This window comes from Suncus etruscus, chromosome X (genome assembly GCF_024139225.1).
Source record: "Suncus etruscus isolate mSunEtr1 chromosome X, mSunEtr1.pri.cur, whole genome shotgun sequence".
Taxonomy (NCBI): domain Eukaryota; kingdom Metazoa; phylum Chordata; class Mammalia; order Eulipotyphla; family Soricidae; genus Suncus; species Suncus etruscus.
The window spans coordinates 97,538,372-97,557,825 of record NC_064868.1 but is presented as its reverse complement, the minus strand read 5'-3'; the positions used below and the strand labels follow the sequence as shown (position 1 = coordinate 97,557,825).

The 19,454-nt window shown below is 40.7% G+C and overlaps 1 protein-coding gene across 1 annotated transcript; it reads right to left on the bottom strand.

Moving 5' to 3' along the window:
* Positions 1-7,524: 7,524 nt before the first annotated feature.
* On the bottom strand, positions 7,525-8,724 carry LOC125998964 (casein kinase II subunit alpha-like). Its single transcript, XM_049766980.1, has one exon. The coding sequence runs from the start codon at positions 8,722-8,724 to the stop codon at positions 7,525-7,527; it is 1,200 nt and encodes a 399-aa protein (XP_049622937.1).
* Positions 8,725-19,454: the final 10,730 nt, after the last annotated feature.

The window sequence follows — 19,454 nt, the reverse complement described above, 5'->3', positions numbered from 1 at the left end:
GCCCAAGGCCCAGAGGGATTGCACAACTTTGCTCATGTTGGTACATATAGGTTTACACATAGACTGGAAGCTAAAATCTGTTCCTCCATGTCCATATTTGGCAGACTGCGAGGACACACTTGCATACCTTTCCCAGAAATACAATGGGAATTTTTCTTTTCTGGTATGTTACTGAAGATGCCTTTCTCACTGGTCTTGATTGAGGACACTTGCTGGCTTTCTCCCAGTACCTGTCCTGTGATGTCCGATAATACCACGACTCCATCTCGCAGGTCATCTTTACTTGCCTGGTCATGGGCAAGGTTCACTTCTGTTCCACCTATTCTTCAAAGATATATCCTCGAAAGACTGTATGAAGAAAGTTATCATGTATGGTTTCTCTGACATTCCCTCTGCATATTGTCAAATTCTACAAATCTGAGATGTACTGTTTGGATTCCATTTCAATTACAAGGACTGCAGATGATAAGCTCATACCACTTTCTGGGCCTTAGCTTCCTAGTTAGTAAATTGAGTTACAGGTATGCAACAAATCCTACTTTACATTGAAAGAAAATCATTAGTGTTTGTCTTCTGTAAAGACGGCAGCATCAAATTATATCCAGCAATGAGTGAGACAAAAGACTAAAGTCACCTTAATGGTAACCACATGAAATTGAACACTTTGGTCAGAGACTGGAATTATGGAGAATATACTAATCTCTTTCTTCTACATAATCTCCATAGAAAATGAAAATGTATGAGTAAAATAGCACAACATGTCATGTAATATAAATTGAGAGCAGAATAAAGAATATTTAAAAAATAAGAGCTACAGAGGCATCATTTTATCACCCACTATGGACACCACAAAAGGCCCAAGGGGAGACTAAAAGAACAGGTATGGAGCCTGTAGTTATTCCCATGACAGTATATTTCAAGGTCGAAGAAACCCTGTATCTCTTAGGCCAAGAGAATTCCCTTTCTAATCTTCCCAATATATACTGTGCCTATGCAAGAAAAAAGAGAAGCACAAATTAATTTTTTTGGTTTTGTTGTTGTTGCTTGTTGCTTGTTTTCCCCCTCCTGGGTTTTCTTTCTTTGTGCCTTTTTTTCCTTCTTCTTCAGGACTGTGGTTATTGTGTGGTTGCTGTCTTTATTACTGTGGTGCTTTTTGAGTTTTTTGTTTGTATTAAAAATTTTTTTATGGGGCCGGGCAGTGGCGCTGGAGGTAAGGTGCCTGCCTTGCCTGCGCTAGCCTAGGACGGACCGCGGTTCGATCCCCCGGCGTCCCATATGGTCCCCCAAGAAGCCAGGAGCAACTTCTGAGCGCATATCCAGGAGTAACCCCTGAGCGTCACAGGGTGTGGCCCAAAAACCAAAAAAAAAATTTTTTTTAGTATTGTTATGTTTTTCTTCCTTTTTCATGTTCTTCTCTTAAATTGATATTTATAGCCTCTAGAAGGACTCTTCCCATTTTTTCTTTCTTTCAAACAGAAACACATAATTTGAACCATCTTGTTCCACCTCACAAATTGAGGGGGAAATAATGGAGGGTACCAAGACCAGACAGTCATATGAACATTAAGTAAGAAAAAAAATGATCAGACTTAAACACTAAATTCAAAGCCAATGACAACATAATCGATACCCAACCTACAACAAGCTACACAAAGAGGGGACCACTTATACTAGCAACCCGGGGGGGGGGGCAGGGAAAGAAGGAGGATATGAGATGCATGCTTGGAACAGGGATTGAGGAGGACAACATCGGTGGTGGGAATGGCCCTGATTCAATGTCACTATGTACCTAAAAAAACGACTGTAAAAGATTTGTAATCAACTTTGGTCAAAATTAAAATTAAAAATAAATAAATAAAAATCTCAAAAATATAAGAGCAACCCTTTCACACTTAGGCTAACCTGAAAAACGGTGTTGTACATCGTGTGCATGCGTTTGTTTGTATGTTTTCCAATTATCTTCTATTTGTTTGCAGTGTTCCCAACAGAATAAATCTGATTCACTGACGTGATTCACACCTCTCTCTATGTCTCTTAGCATGCCTTTGTCACTGCCGAAGTAGTACTATCCTTCCAAGACAGTCAACTTTAAAAAAATCAGACAAACCAAAAAGCAAACCTTCGTTCTTTTTTCTCAGTCCCCACCCTCTCTGGTTACCAGCACATAGGGGTACATTTTATTTTTATTTTTTAATTTCTCTTTTTGTAAACTTGGTTTTGGGGTCACACCCAGCAGTGTTCGGGCCTTCCTCGTGGTTCTATGCTAAGAAATTACTCCTGTGGATCTCATAAGACAATATGGGTTGCTATGGGTTGAACCTAGGTTGGATGCATGCAAGGCAAATGCCCTACCCACTTTGATATTTCCTGGCCCCCTTTTATTTCCTTTTTAAAGACTCGTGATTTTCTCCTTTTCTACTTGTAGAAATCAAACCTCCCTTCAAATCCCAGTCCCAAGATTCTTCTCTGACTCTCGTGATTTCATGCTTCCCACTCCACCTCCTCAAAGAATGGGAAAGGGAGCAAAGGAAATGGAATTTCAGTTTCCCATGTGGTCCCTGAACCTGCCAGGTGTAATTTCTGAGCATAGAACGAGGAGTTACCCCTGAGTGCTGCTGGATATGGCCCCATAACTGAAAAAAATATGATTTTCTTAAAATCAGCTCTGATGCTAGTTTAACATATGGGTGTATATTGTTTGCTATGATAGACACATGTAGCATTTTGGTTTCAATTCATCAAATAAAGCAAATACAAATAAATTTATAAAAGAGAATTGATAACAGTATCTCACCGACAATAACTAAATTTAGAAGTGGGAATAGACTTAGGTCACACTCGCAGTACTCTGGGTATGTCCCTCATTCTGTGCACAGGAATTACTCCTATTGGTGCTTTTAGATGGTGCCATGAATCGAACTGGATTCGGCTATGTGTACTATCTCCCTAAAAGCTACATTTTAAGTGCTCAATAGCTTCCTATGGTCAGTAAGTATATGTGAACAGCACGGCATAGAGTACATTAACATATTTATCAAAGTTAACACTACAGAAGTTTCTTGTGCCCCAACTAAAGTGGAGGATGTGTCTAAGAATATGTATTCTTTTTTGATCCTACATGCTTTATAAACTTGTTTATGCTTGATTTCATTTCTTCCCCCCACCAGTTACGACATTGGTCAGGATTGAGTTTCAGTTGCGTGATGTACAATACCCTTTACCAGTGCACATTTCCTGCTACCAATGTCCCATTTCACTCCTGCTTCTCCCCTGCCTGCCTATGTAGAAGACATTTTCCTTTTCTCTCTCTTCCTTTTTCCCACTTAGACACTGTGTTTTGCTATCTTATTACTAAAGGGTTATTGTGTTTATCATTTTCTCTCATTTCAGCAATGAGTTCTTATCCAGAGAGATAATTTCCAACTACCATTGTCATAGTGATTCCTTCTCTCCAGCATTGCTTCGGAGAATCCCTCTCATCTGTTCATTTCTCTGTTTGGTTTTGAGGACACACCCAGCAGTGCTCAGGGATTACTCCTGGCTCTGCACTCATAAATTATTTCTGGAAGGCTCAGGGGACTATATGGGAGCCAAACCTGAGTCTGCAACGTGCAAGTAAAGTCCTACCTTCTGTCTTATTTCCTGCAAACAATACACATGAGGGGCTGTACAGAGTACAGAAGGTACAGCACTTGCTATGCTGTACCGAAATTGGCTGGCCCAGATTCACTCCCCAGTATCCCATATGGTGTCCGAAGCCCACCAGGAGTGATTCCTGAATGCAGAACCAGGAGGTATAAGTCCATGAGTACTGATGGGTTTGGCTCCCAACCAGAAAAAAATACCCAAACATGAAATGAAAAATTCACAAGAAATAAAAGAAGTACGACTTACATTTTGACACTGCAATGAAGTCCACTACCCTTTCCCATTCTCACAGAGACCAACTGCCCACGGGATCCACACTTTGCAATGCAAAATTTCCAACTTGGTGAAGTGGTAAAGTTTCCTCACACAACTGATTAGCCCCATTATTCTGTATCATTATTGAAGGGCCTGCTACTGGTGCACTGTTGTACTTTTCACATGCCTTGAGTGAACTAGGACCATTAATCCCCTTTGCACAGATACATCTCCTTTTATATCTCTTCCACCCTCAATAACTAGATATGTATAAAACATTTGAACATAAAGTGTTTTCTTCCTTCTTACCTATGTCTTCATAAATGTTGCCCAAAATGCTGATATGTGCAACTGCATCCTCTTCCCCAGAGCCTGAAGTTTGTGACTTCTATAGGAAGAGCAGAGCTCTTCCTTATGAAATAGGATAGGAGGTAGGAGTGCTGCCCTCCACAAGAGAAAAACTGCTGGTTTCCAGAAAGACCAATAGCTATTCTGTAAAATTTAGCAAGATTATCGACTTCTCCATTATTTTATTAGAAACTTGAGTGGAGTCTGTGTTTGTACATGAAGTCTCTGAAAGCAGCCAATGCTTATCATGGACTATGTGTACTGATGCCCCTCCACCATTAGGACTTTAACTGGCAACATTCTCAGATATCAGCTGTCAAGGACGAAATCACAGTCGACTGAAAAATACAAGCTTCTGAACGGAAAAAAAGAAACCATTGGATTGGACAATATAGCCTTTCCTTGCCTCGTTTTATAAACCCTGATGTCTTTTTTTTAAAGGTGTAAGGTTTTATTGTTCCGAATACATTTTCCAGCAGTCCCGACTCCCTCTCCTTTTATCCTCAATACAGAATGAGGCTTGACTATAAATGCCAACCCTAGGGAGCCCATTTGGGAGGCTTCCACTTTGGTTTCAGGGCACCAATCCCCACCACTCCACCTGCCTTCTATGGGCTAAGTCCTAGGAGCATCTGTGGGTGACAGGATTTCACTAGGCAGAAGTGGGCAAGGTTTAGCAGGTACTTGCAGATTTGTGGACTCTCAGTGGCACTCCTCCACATTCTCCACCTCATTTTGGATCATCATAAAATTCCCCCTCCCCTGCTGCAATCTTGGAGGGTATGGGAAACCCAGGCACTCATGGCCCTTGGAGGGGAAGACAAGGCAGGATGGGGGCTAATGATGATGACAGGGATGGAAGAATGGGCTGGGCGTTCCAGAAGCCAGAGGACCAGGACTGGGAAAGGGGTCTTCTTAAGAGATTGTAATTAAATAAATTCCTGGGCATCGGGGCCAGAACCTCAGTTCAATATAAATTCCCCAGAATGGATGGAGTCCTCCTGTCTATCCCGCCTCACCCACCACTTTGCTGGAGCTAGAAACTGAGACAGGGACAAACCCCAGTCCCTGAGCATCCACCCACCCTCACCACTTAAAAAAAGAAAATCAAAGTTGTATACAAAAGTGTATGTGTAAGGAGCGAGCAAAAAGAGAGGGGTAGGGAGGAGGCTGCCCTCACCTCCAGGGCACTGGGAGCCCAATTTCTTTAAAAGCATTGTTTGCTCCTGTAAAAGCCTGGTGAAGCTCTCTCCCTAAGCTGCCACTCTTTGATACCATATGTGTGTATTTTCCAATAATAGTCTATGGGAGAAATTGCCTCTTGGAAATATCTCGTTTTTCACATGAGAATGAATCTGGTGGGGCAGGAGTGATTGCATGGAGGTAAGGTGTTTGCCTTGCATGCAGAAGGATGGCGGTTCAAATCCTGGCATCCCATATGGTCCTCCTAGCCTGCCAGGAGCGATTTCTGAGCATAGAGCCAGGAGTAACCCTTGAGCGCTACTGGGTGTGGCGCAGAAAACAAAAACCAAAAAAAAAAAAATGAATCTGGCGTCTATCATTTCCGGCTTGATATGAACATGTAGAATGCTAAGAATAAATAGCAGAATATCGTGAGAACTGGGATCCATGATGGTCATGGAGAAAGGAGTCAAGGTTTAAATGTGGAACTTGGCAAGTCAGTTAAGAAACAGAATTTTTTGGAAATTCCAGGAAAATCAACATGGTAACTCATAAATGGCCTCAGGAATCTATCCCTAAAATAAGTTCAAACGATTCAAAATTGCTTGTTTGTTGTTTGAGGGCCATACCATTAGTGTTCAGTGTTTAGTCTTGATTCTAAGTTCAGGGTTTACTCCTGGTGGATTTAGAGGATGGGATGTTGAGGGCTGAATTCAAGTGCACTACTTGCTATAAGGAATGCAATTTGCATAAGAATGCAATGTGGGGAAGAGAAAATGAAAGAGATAGAGAAGAGAAACATTAACTAGATATTTTTTATTGAAGTATCCTTCATGTACAATCAAGTCAAGTATACATCCCGAAGACTTATGAAGAAAAAAGAAAATAAAAATTCTTAAACTTTTGTGTGTCCACAGCCAGTTCTAAGGGTTACTCATTAGGCATATAATATACAATAGCAATGCCACATCCAGAGTCAAATTCTCTCCATCAATGCTCCCATGCTTCACCTGCCAATTTGACAGATACATTTCAAATGTCAATGGCTACAGTTTAGATTGAGCTTTCAATGTTGAGTCTCTTCATTGGATGCAGAGATCTGCCCCACTCCACATCAGTACTATTACTTCCTTTTCTCATCTTCCTTCTCTGTGCAATTACTTTCCTTCTAAGTGCTTCACACTGCAATCTGGCATCCAGGGTAATTTTCTAACTGTCCTTTATTATTATTACATTTCCTCTTCAAGTTATTTCATAAACCACTAAGTGAGATTGTACTTGTTCTTGTGTTTGTTCTTATTTTTCTATGTAGGATATCTTGCCTTTCCAACTACATTGTAGAAAACCTCATGAAAATCAAACAGCGTGTAGCACCATGAAGAAAATTAAAGGATAAAACTCTGGGGCCGGAATGATAGCATAGTGAGTTGGATTTCTGCCTTGAATGTGGCAGACCCGAATTTTATCCTTAGCATTCCATATGGTCGTTCCCAGAGCCTTCCAGTAGTTTCTTAGTATACAGTCGAGAGTAACCTATGAGAGTTGGTAGGTGTGAACATAACACAAAAAAAATTAAAAGGATGTGAATGAAGTCAGAAGGAACAATAGATAAAGAATGACTGCTATCATATAGAGGACTGATAAGGAGAAAGGTAGCAAAAAGGACGAAAGGCAACGCTACCAGAGAACTGATCCATAACATTAAGTTGATGTGGGAGTTTAAAGGGAGTAGCATTGGATACATTGCAATAGTAAAGGCAAGGGGATGCTTGCCTTGCATGCAGTCAACTGATGTTTTATTTCTGGCATCTTATATGGTTATCCGAACCTACTATGCGTGATACAAGGGGAAGAGCCAGCAGCAAGCCTTGAGTATTACCAAGTACGGACTAAAATCAAAACCAAATTAAAGGGAGTGGAATTTTGAAGGAGGAAAGGAGGGAGGTAACAACACTGGGGATAAAAGTAGTGGGAAAGTATTCACAGTATTGTAGATCACAGAGGAGTAGTATTGTAGATCAATGGAAAAATTGTGAAAAAGATGAGAGCAATCTTGGCAACTTCTGCCTGAGAATCAGGAGACAACTGTGATTAATTCTTAGCATGGGCCGAAGGTGAAGCAGGTTTCTTATGGGCTGTGGAAGTCTCAGGCACTGGTAAAGCAATGTTGGGCACAAAGGTTGGAGGGCCGAATGCGGAAGAAGGCCCTGGCTGTGCAGGGTCACTTTGGGCAGATGTACTGGCCCCTGCATGGCTAGATTCACTAGGTTCTTTAGCACTGTGCTCTGCAAATTGTTTGAAAAAGGGGTGCTCCATGGCCTCTATAGCAGTAAGTCTTGACTGTGGGTCATATTGCAGTAACTTGTCCAGTAAATCCAAGGCTTCTGGACTGAAAAGGTGCTTATTTTCATTGCGAACGAAGGTATGCCAATCCACACGGGGGTGCCTGCCCACAGTTTTCTTGAGCTGTACATCTAACTTGATCTTGTACTTTCTAATGTACTCATAAAACCGTGTTGTTCCGAGGACTTTGACTATTTTCAGCAGCTGATCACTATTATCACGACCACGAAAAAATGGCTCTTTCTGAAAGATCAAGCTGGCCAGGATGCACCCCATGCTCCACATATCCAAACTGTAATCATACATTTCATACTCAACGAGCAGTTCAGGGCCTTTGTAGTAGCGGGTAGCCACTTGTACACTATACAGTTCACCAGGATTATAAAACTGTGACATCCCCCAGTCTATTAACCAAACCTTTCTGCGACTCTGATCATATAAGATATTTTCAGGTTTGATATCTCGGTGCATGATTCCCATGCTATGACTGTACTGCAAGGCTCTCAGAGTCTGGTAGATGTAATGCCGTATATCAGAGTCTTTCAATCTTTGGTACAATTGACTGTAATGCGTGTGGTTTACATATTCAAAAACCAAGCCCACTTTTTCACGATCATGACTTTTCACAGCAGCTACCAAATTTATGATGTTGGGACCACCTCGCAACATATCCAAAACCTTTACTTCACGCTTGATATTCTCTTCCTTGGTTGGTAAGAGTAACTTGATAGCGACCTTTTCTTTTGTCATCACTTTGACAGCTTCAAATACTTCACCATAGCCTCCTTTGCCAATACTTTGACCCAAAACGTATTCATACATTTGTCCCCATTGTACCTCATAGGATCTGTAATCCCAGAATTGTAAGGGTCTGCGTGTATTAACATCTGCATAAACTCTAGCCTTGCTTGGCAACGGCGGGGATAAATCAGGTATTTTGCTAGCCATAGTTATAGCGTATGATTACAGACCTGGTCGTCACAGTCTTTAGAAACAAGGGGTCACAGTGTTTAGAAGCACTTTAAATCTTGCTTCAGACTTGTTATCCCTGTAAGAAGCAAAATAGATCAGCAACATTTGAATATCTGGCTGATCCTATACTGGTGTACTCTGTTACTGCTTATACCTAACAGTCGTGAGGTGGGGCTGAATCTTGGCAGTGTCTTATGGGCTGGTGAGTATTGTTGGGTATGGACCCTCTTCTTTGATCCAAGCTGCAGAAGAGGCGTCGGCTCTCCCCTCTCCTCCACAGTGTGGCAACTACAAAAGAAAAGGAGATACAATGCATGGCAACCAATCCCAGGGACCAGGTTGAGGGACCAGATTAAGGGATCCTCAATCATGTTGAGGGACCACTGTTTTTCTACCTTTACTTTCAATTATGTACACAGATTGTTGGTGGGGGTAGAGGAAAAACATGCCATTAATCTAACATTCTTGAAAGAAACTGACAATTATAGGGACTTCAGATACGTCTACTGAACTTCTGCTCTAGGATTTAATGCTCTGTGCTATAAATTACAATGATTTCTGTTTTTCAGATTTCTAGTCATGGAATGTGAAGTCCTGGGGACAGAGTGATAATTCAGCAGGGAGGGCACTTACCTTGCACAATGTGGCTGGCTAGTGATCTATTCCAGGCACTCTATATGGTCCCTGGACGTTGTCAGAAGTGATCCCTAAGTGCAGAGGCAAGAGTAAGACCTGAGAATTCTCAGGTGAAGACAAGAAAAGAAAATAAATGAGGGGCCAGAGTGATACACAGCAGTTAGGGTATTTGCCTTGCATGAGCTTGACCTGGGTTCTAACCCTGGCACCACCCTGAGCCTGGCAGGCTCATATGTGCCCCACCACAAAAAACGGTCTAAAAAAAAACCGAGTTCTATGTTACTTTCAACTAAGTACACCTATTGTTGTTCCATCCACTGCATGGAAACCAGTCGCAGGGTCCAGGGAGAAGCATAAATGTTAAGGCTCAGTTGCTGAAGATATTGGCAGGAAATAAACTCTATAGAGCAGAGGAGAGTAACTTACGAACAAGTGTTTTCTGGCAGAAGTCCTCAGTTATCAATGACCTATGGAAGTCAGAAACAAGAGTGGAAATACAATCTAAATTGATGAAAGGTCATAGTCATTTATTCTTGTGAACTTCCAAGCTAGGCTCTTGGCATCTGTTGAAAAAGACAAGGTGGGGCCCAGAGAGATAGCATGGACGTAAGGCATTTGCCTTTCATGCAGGTCATCGGTTCGAATCCCGGCGTCCCATACAGTCCCCCCGTGCCTGCCAGGAGCAATTTCTGAGCCTGGAGCCAGGAATATCCCCTGAGCACTGCCGGGTGTGACCCAAAAACCACAAAAAAAAAATAAAGAAAGAAAGAAAAAGACAAGGTGGTCTAGCAGATACCCAAAGAATGCCTTCAAGGATGTATGGTTATGAGAAAAGAGCGAAATGAATGGAATAAGGACATATGAGAGGTTAGAAGCCAAGAGGTGTAGGGGTTACATTGGGTGCCTGATTCCTTGTGTATCTGCAATAGCAGAATTTTGGTTACATGAGATTATTTCATCTCTGGTTGTTATACTTGCTTCTCCTAAATCTTAAGAAAGCAGCAGTTGGTTTCATTGATATAAATGGTTCCTCTATTTCAAAGAATGGGCACATGGAATTGAGCAGCAAGCCCACATAGGTAACTGTCTAGCCACTGGCAAAGCATGAAATTCATTGCTTTGTTTTTTTGCTTTGGGGCCACACCGGTGGCACTCAGGGGTTACTCTTGTCTCTGCAGTCAGAAACCGCTCCTAAAAGCTCAGGGGACCATATGGGATGCCAGGAATCAAAACCAGGTCTGTCCTGAATTCATGTGCAAGGCAAATGCCCAACCACTGTGCTATCTCTCTGACCCCAAAGCATGAGATTGGATCCGTATTTCACACCTTATGCAAATGTTTGCAGCATGCCTGGACATGATATGTTTATTTATAAATATATAGTTATAGCTCTGCAGGACATGCATTTCAGAGGTGTCTATAGTTATCTGAATATAGTGGAAAAGACTTAACAAAAATACATGGGTTATCAAAGTCAAAATTTTGGGCGTGGCTAAAGAAACTCAGGCTAAAAATAAAAAGACATCAGATCGATGGAACAAAATATAACTTAGATGTCAAATATTTTATAAAGCTCTAAGCTACATAAAGCTAATTCATAAAATTCAATAATTGGAAACCTCATAAACTTACCATGAAATATGAGAGTTAAGGGTACAGACTGGTAGCACAGTGGGAGGGTCTTTGCCTTGCATGCAGATGACCCAAGATGGATGCGGGTTCCATTCCCAGCATCCCATATGGTTTCGCTAGCCAGGAGTTATTTCTGAGCACAGAGCCAAGAGTAACCCCTGAGTGGCTCTGGGTGTGCCCCACCCCAAAACAAACACAAAAATTTTATGAGAGTTGAGGGCAAATACTTCCACAGAGAAACATGCATGCAGACTTCCAATTGGCATATAGCAGTGTCCATAGACACATGTACTTAGGGACATGCGAATAAATACAGCTGGGAGATATCCTCTCACATATCTGAGAACAGCAAATACCTAAAATAGGAAACAACCAATATGTTGGGTAGGTGTGTATTTGTGAGAAGTGAACCAGATTTGTCTACTTACACCTTGAAGGAAAACTTGAACAATTTGGTGATCTCAGCAAAGACCAGAGCTTTCATGAGCCAATGTTTCCACTTCTCAACATCTACACCTAAATCAAAATTATTACTTCAAGACAAATTATTCAATGTGGCACTTAGTACAACAGACAGGGTAATGGAAATAACCCAGATTAACAACGCTAAATGGATAAAGAATTTATCAAGAATATGTTTTCCATATAATCACAATAAAATACTATAAACAGGTGAATCATAAGAACAAATTACAACCAAACACCAGTTGGGAGTAAGTTGGCTGGACAGATCAGGTAACAATTTAAATTTTTGGTATAGAGAGACAAATCAAATTGAGAATGGGCAGTATTTGGTGATTAAAAAAAAACCCTTGGACCACAAAGTTAAAAACCCAAATCAAGTGGGGATTTGTTGGGGATCAGGGAACTTTCAGGGAAACCCCTAGAATAAAGAGACATCATATAGAGATTCTTTGCAGGAGGAGAAGTGTAGTTAATTTTGTACATCAGAAAAATATATGCTAAGGCTACCTGAATCATATGACCTAGAGAATAATAGTGAAAGTGGCTGATTAAATAAAGTAAGAGTAAAAAAGTGCTGGAGCAATACACAGAGAATAGAGTGCTGCCTTGCATGAGGCTGACCTGGATTTGTTCCCTGGCATCCCACATAATCCCTCAAGCCTGCCAGGGGATATTTCTAAGCGCAGATCCAGGAGTAATCCCTGAGCACCACCGGATGTGACCCCAAAAGGAAAGTAAAATAGTATAAGATAAAATGAGACGAGAACCTGAGAGTACAATATATAGGGTGTTTGCCTTGTATGGGGGCAAACTTAATTCAAACTCTGGCATCCCATATGGTATTTCAATCCTGCCAGTAATAATTTCTGAGCACAGATCCAGGAGAAAATCCTGAGCACTGTTGGCTGTGGCCCCAAAACTACACTAAAATAAAATAAAGAGGGAATCAGAGAGATAGTATAGCATGTAAGGTGTTTGCCTTGCACATAGCTAGCCTGGGTTCTATCCCTGGCATCCCATAAGGTCCCTCAAGCCTACAAAGAGTAATTTCTGGTAGAAAGCCACAAGTAACCCTAGAGCTTGGTTGGGCATGGGTCAACCCCCCAAAATAATACTAAAATAAATTAAGAGTCAGGGAGAAACAAAGTTTAAATGCTTGCTATGCATTTAATGAACCCTGGTTTGGTTTTGAGCACTGCTTCTTACTATACAGAAATTCCCACTTCAATATTTTAGGGAATGATGTCTGATGCCAGAATCAGGAATAAACCTGAGAGCCACTTGATGATGTCAAGCCAAAAACTGCCACAAGTAAAACGAGATAAAATACAATTCACAAAATCAAAATATCATATAAGCATCACAGCTAAAAGTCTTGTGACAATGTATACTGTTCACATTTCAATACCACTGACTTTCTCAGGAATAGTCAACCTGTGAAGAGACAAAGACTTGAAAGTCAAAGAGTTTAAGGATAACTGTCAGGGTGGTTTATCTGAGTTTGCTGCCTTAAGATAGGAGTTCAGGGCCCGGAGAGACAGCACAGCAGCATTTGCCTTGCAAACAGCCAATCCAGAACCTAAGGTGGTTGGTTCGAATCCCGGTGTCCCATATGGTCCCCCGTGCCTGCCAGTAGCTATTTCTGAGCAGACAGCCAGGAGTAACCCCTGAGCACTGCCGGATGTGGCCCAAAAACCAAAAAAAAAAAAAAAGATAGGAGTTCAGTTGAGACACAGAGACCCAAACACAGAGAAATTTGTTTTACCTTTGATGAGAAGACAGTGAGTACCTTTACCAAAGAGCTCAGCAAGTGAACAGACTCAGACAATACTTACTCAATTCAGACAAGACATTGAATTCCTGTGCAAGTAAAAGCCTAAGTGATGTTCTGGTCAAAGACACAGATAATGGTTTTGACATCACAGAAGAGCAGAAATTAATAAAAGACAATGTGATGTCTGCTTTAACTGCACTTTTTGTAATGAAATATTCTTTTGATTTTGGTTTTGGTTCCCACCAGGAGTTGCTCAAGTATTATTCCTGGGTCTGCACTCAGGAATTACTCTTGGTGTTGCTCGGGAATCATACTGGATACCTGCAATTAAACCTGGGTTGGCCAGTTTCAAAGCAAGCACTATACTATTGCTCTGGGTTTGATAGAAAGCCTTTTAACTACCAGGCTTACACAGAATTTAAAGAATCAATCGTATCAAATAAGAGGTATAAGGCAAACTAAAGTCAGTTTCCCACATCTTCTTGAGCTAATAAAAATGGAAGTAAAACCAGTGAAAGATTAACAACTAGCACGACAATGTTAAAGAATGAGAGAAGTAGAATACCTGTCGTGAATACAGGCAGGAGTGGGGGAGGAGGGTGGCATTGTGGTGGGAATGTTCCACTGTTGAAGTGGGGTATTCTGTTTATAACTGAAACCCAACTACAAACATTTTTGTAATCATGGTGCTTAAATAAAGATTTATATCAAGAAAAAAGCCAGCGAAAATGCATTTAAACAGGCATTATACAGGCTGTTATCCAGTTTTCTTCTGTTTTTTCTTTTTGTTTATTGGTTGTTGGGTCACACCCTACGGCTATTAGGGTTACTCCTGGCTCTATGCTCACAAATGGCTCCTGGCAGGCTAGTGGATCATTTGGGATGCTGGGCATTGAACCCGGGTCCTTCTTAGGTTCCGTAGCTCGCAAAACAAATGCCCTACTGCTGTGTTATCTATCTGACCTCCAGCTTTATTATTTGTTCCTTTGTTTTGTTTTGTTTTGTTTTTGGAGGGGCCACAACTGCATAGCTCAGGGGTTACTCATGTTTTTGTGTTCAGAGGACCATATGGGATCATGGTCATCATACCTGAACCCATACCTGGTCGATAGTTCCAAAGCAAATGCCCTACCACTATGCTTTCACTCCAGCCCCAGCTTTATTCTTATTCTATTTTTGTCATTTTATTGACCACATCCAGGTGCAGTCCAGGGTTCCTTCTTGATCTGCCATCAGAAATTACTTCAGGCAGTCTTGGAGACCATCTGGGAAGCAGAGGATTGGCCGTGTGCAAGGCAAATGCTCTACCTCCTGTGCTATCACACGGGCCCAATCTTTATTGATTTTTATATGTGGCACTACAGAAGTGCTCAGGACTTACTCCTGTCCCTGTGCTCAGGGATGACTCTTCAATGACATCGGGGGGATGGTATGTGGTGCTGAAAATACAATTCTGATTAGCCAAGTACAAGGCAAGCACCCACCCAGTTAAACTATCACCATTGCTGGACGTGCCATGTTTGCAGGGGAGGGGTGTTTTGCTCACCAGTGGTGCTCAGGGAGTGTTCCTCGCTCTGTGCTCAGGGAACACACCAGATGGTCTTCAGGACCTGAAGAAATAACATAGATTGAACTAGAGTCAGGCACACCAAAGGCAAACGCCCAACCTGACTTACTATCCTTCTACCCACTGTTCCCACCATCTTTATTTTAACAAGTGCTGAGTACAATTTACATTCAGGAACCTCTCACTGAAAAGATGGCACCTGTATCCAAGCTTTAGCAAGGGAAATATTGTATACTAAGGGGGAAATGACACATTATGGACAAAGAATACAAAAGAAACCCCTGTGTCACCCAAAAGACATCTGCTGTCAGGAACCCTAGCCTTTCATTTGCAAGACAGCCCCACAAGCCACAGACACAGCACTGATGGGGTTCCAGACTCCAGATATAAAGGACATTTCCCTGAGAGATTACTACCTACACACACACACACACACACACACACACACACACACACACACACACACACACACACGCTCACACAAAGTAGGCCCTGGGTGGTTACCAGCCTTCCATAGGGCAGTTCAGGCGCCATTTTATCTTCTGAATTCCTGGGCTTTAATTTGAAAACCGTATTATTGCAGTATATTTGTGCCCCAAGAGTGTGCAGGAGGCACGGCTGTCCCTAACACGAGGTCCCCAGCATTGAAAATGGCGGCGGTGAAGCTCCGGACACCCACGCACAGGCAGGAAGTGGTCCCTGAGCATGGAGCCGTTAGTCCAGCCGGAGTTCCGGTAGGTGCCTTCCCAAAAGCCCAAAGAAAGAGAGGAAAAGTGTGGAGAAGGACCCACCTGCCACCCAATTTATCAAAGACCCAAAGAAAACGGAAAGGCAGTAGAACCTGTCCAAATACACGCGGGAGAGGTCTCACCTAGCTTCGGTCTTCCTAACGGCAATCCTGCTTCGGGAGCAATGGCGGCCAAGTGCAACGTCATAGAGCAGGAACCGGAACCTGTAAGGTCCCGCCCCCCCAGCAGCATCATTGGACAGCCTGCTGAGATGATGGACAGGCCCACTGTCTGCTCTGCCCATTTCGGCCTGACGCCTCTCTGTAGAGCCCAAGGCCCAGAGGGATTGCACAACTTTGCTCATGTTGGTACATATAGGTACACACATAGACTGGAACCTAAAATCTGTTCTTCCATGTCCATATTTGGCTGACTGTGAGGACACACTTGCATACCTTTTCCAGAAATTCAATGAAACTTTTTCTTTTGTAGTATATTACTGAAGATGCCTTTCTCACTGGTCTTGATTGAGGACACTTGCTGGCTTTCTCCCAGTATCTGGCATACAATGACCAATAATAACACAGTCCTATATCCTAGGTCATCTCTGTCTATCTGTTTTTGGGCACTGTTCACTTCTGTTTCACCTATCCTTCAACGTTTGACAAAGACTTTCTGAAGAAAGTTATCATTTACTTCTTATCTAATAGTCACTCTGTATATCGTCAGATTCCAAAATCTTAAGAAGTATTATTTGGATTCAATTGCAATGATTAGAATGACAGACTATGAGTTCATAAAACTTTCTGAGCTTCAGCTTCCTAGTCAGTATATTGAATTACAAATATCAATCAAATCATATTTTTCATTGGAAGAAAATTATTATTTTTATATTCTATACATAGAACAGAGTCTAATGATATTCAGCAGTTAGTGAGACAAAATGCTAAATGATATTCATCAATCATTGAGATAAATGTCACTTGTAACCATATGATATTTAACATTGGGGTTAGATACTAAAATTATCTGAGCGTATTCTAATTATTTGTGGTATTTAAAGTAACTGGGATGAAAAAATGCAATGGTTTAAAGGGTTGTCGCCTATATTGTCTCAGAGTGTAGGAGGAAGAGCAAAGAAATCGAGTGGAATGGGGAGATGCAGCTGCAGCAAGGGACAAGGGAATGTAAATAAATGGGTGGTGTTAAGAACTCATAGTTTAATATCCAAACCACAAAGCCAGCAGCATTAAAATTCTGAGACCCAAACTTTAACAAATTTAAAAAAAGTGCCTCTTTAGATGACAGCTGGAAGTGGTGGTTAAGGGAGAAATCCTGGGAACATTGGTGACAAGTTGCCACTGGTTGTGGGAATGATGTTTGAACATTGTAAAGTCTAAAACTCAATTACAAATAGGTTACAAATTATGGCATTTCAATAAAATTAAATTTTAAGTCATGTAAATAAATACAAAATGATAGCATTTTGATATCATGAATATAAACATGTGCATTCAATGTCCCACTCAAACATTACCAGCAACCTTCTATATAACTTTAAAACTAAGACTCTTGGGGTCAGAGCGATAGCACAGCAGTAGGACATTTGCTTTGTAGGTAGCTGATCCAGGACGGACCTGATTCCATACCCGGTATTCCATATGGTCCCCAGAGCCAGGAGTGATTTCTGAGCTCGTAGCCAGAAGTAACCCCTGAGAGTCACCAGGTGTGGAAAAAAAAAAAACAATGACTCATATCCAGTGGCACTTTGATTCTTCTATGCTATGATGTCACCAAAATATCAAATTAAGAGTTACTGGGAATTTGAAATAATTTCTATTATCACCATTGAATAATCGACAATTCACCTGTGTTACTGTTTTTCAAAATGTTGTTGCTTCCTTTACATTTTTTTCTCTTCAGAAATATTCTTATTTCATGACTATTATATTTGAAAAGTAGTGCCCACACATTTTATTACAGAAGTCAGCTCTAGTTCTTGGACATATCTAACACTTGCATTTTAGTTGGTGTCTGAAAGAGGTCTGGGGATATGCAAATTGTATTGCTTTCACTCAGTTTTGGGCTCTGTTGGCCAGTGTATTAGTAAAAGAAATGTTTCTCAGAATAAAAATCTAAGTGATTAATGCATGTGACTTGCTATGTTAGTTTTTGTTACCAAACAAATAAATATATTCTTAAAAAACAAATAGAGACCACTCTCCACCTCTCTATTGTAAAAGAAAAAGTTAATGGCACATACTCTGAGATGATTTCCTCGACATTGGAAATGTAGGTCAACAATGAATAGAACTACAATCTGGATTTGGAAGATCATGAAAGAATATAAGTTCTTGTCAATGTGAGATCTTGGTAGTTGAAGGGACAGGTGAAGTGCTAATGAGAGCCAGTAGAACTCCAGGCAACGTTTTCAAGGATGTGCTCACCAATGAAAAACCATAAGGAAAGTATGAGCCGGAGACAAAGGTATAGAATGTAAGATGAAGCAGATGCTATATAAGACCCCTGATTTTTGTGGTTCTGCAATGTTAGGATTATGTTAACATGCTACCATTGTATCTATGTATGTATCTATGTCATAACTGCCTCATATAACCAACAAAGCATCTCTGTGGTTCATTTATCTTTGGGGGCACATATAATGCAGTGGCTAACCTAGAGAAAACATTTGGTTCCTTTACCCTATGCAAAGCCTTCCCTCTGTTGCAGTTCATTTCCTTCTCCTTTTTTCATCCAACCTGTTGCCTCCCGGTGATCCTCAGAATCCATAATTTATCTTTTTTACTCTGTGCTCTTCTCATTCATCATGCCAACCTCTTACAGTGCTAGGAGCATCGTTTCACTGTTGTCACATAAATTCAATTTCTGTGTAGTACACCCTATGGACCATGTTGTGTATTGGCTAACATCTTCTGAAGGTGAATAGTATGTAACCAAAAACTATAGGTATTTATCATTTTTGGCACTCATAGTTAAGGTTGTCTCCTGAAAATTGCAACTATTAAATTTTTTAAACATTTCTGAGGGTGGTGTCAAGAAAAACTTATGGCAATAAAATTCATTTTAATTGTGTGAATGTTTTCAAGGGGACATAAAAATAAAATTTATCGCTACCATAACTAATGTCACATATATCAATATTCTGAAGTTTATAGTAATTAATTCATTGTTATAATTAATTGCAGATTCTAATTCAGGCTAAGAAGCTCTGAACTGTTTGGTTTTTTTCTCATTTTTCAATTAGATCTTGAATGGTGTATCTTATATAAGAACACAGTACAAGTCTAAGGTAATTGTGCCATATCTTAATTTTTAATGCAATTCCTTTTAATCAAACACAAAGAACTTGATCCTTGGCATTAGAAACCTGTGCTCTTCTACTTCTCAGACCACATATCCTTCTCCCAATGACTTAAGTCATGTTTGAAATGAACTATATAGGAAGCATCCAGAAATACTGTCATAGGAGCAGAGTGAAAATGTGGAAATGCAGAATTCATATGTTAGTAATATGTACAAAATTCTATGTCAGTACTCCTCGTTCAGGAAGCATTTGCAGATGATAAAAAATGAATTCATTCATTTTTGTTGTTATTTTGGGGAGATGAATTTCCAAGAAGAAATTGTAAATATTATGTCATGATGCTACTTTTTTTCCTAGAAAGCTATTTCCAAATGATTTATTTTCTCTTTAGATATAAGACTATCGAATCATTAAAAAGTTGGTCACAAATCTTTTAGATGATGTTGAGTATGAACTAGTATGTTATTAAATTTTGACTGTAAGAAATTATTACTTTTCTGATAGCTATATTGTTGAAGGATAATACAGTTTGTTTCTCAAAACATTGGGGAGATAAATGCTACTGTAGACACTAACAAG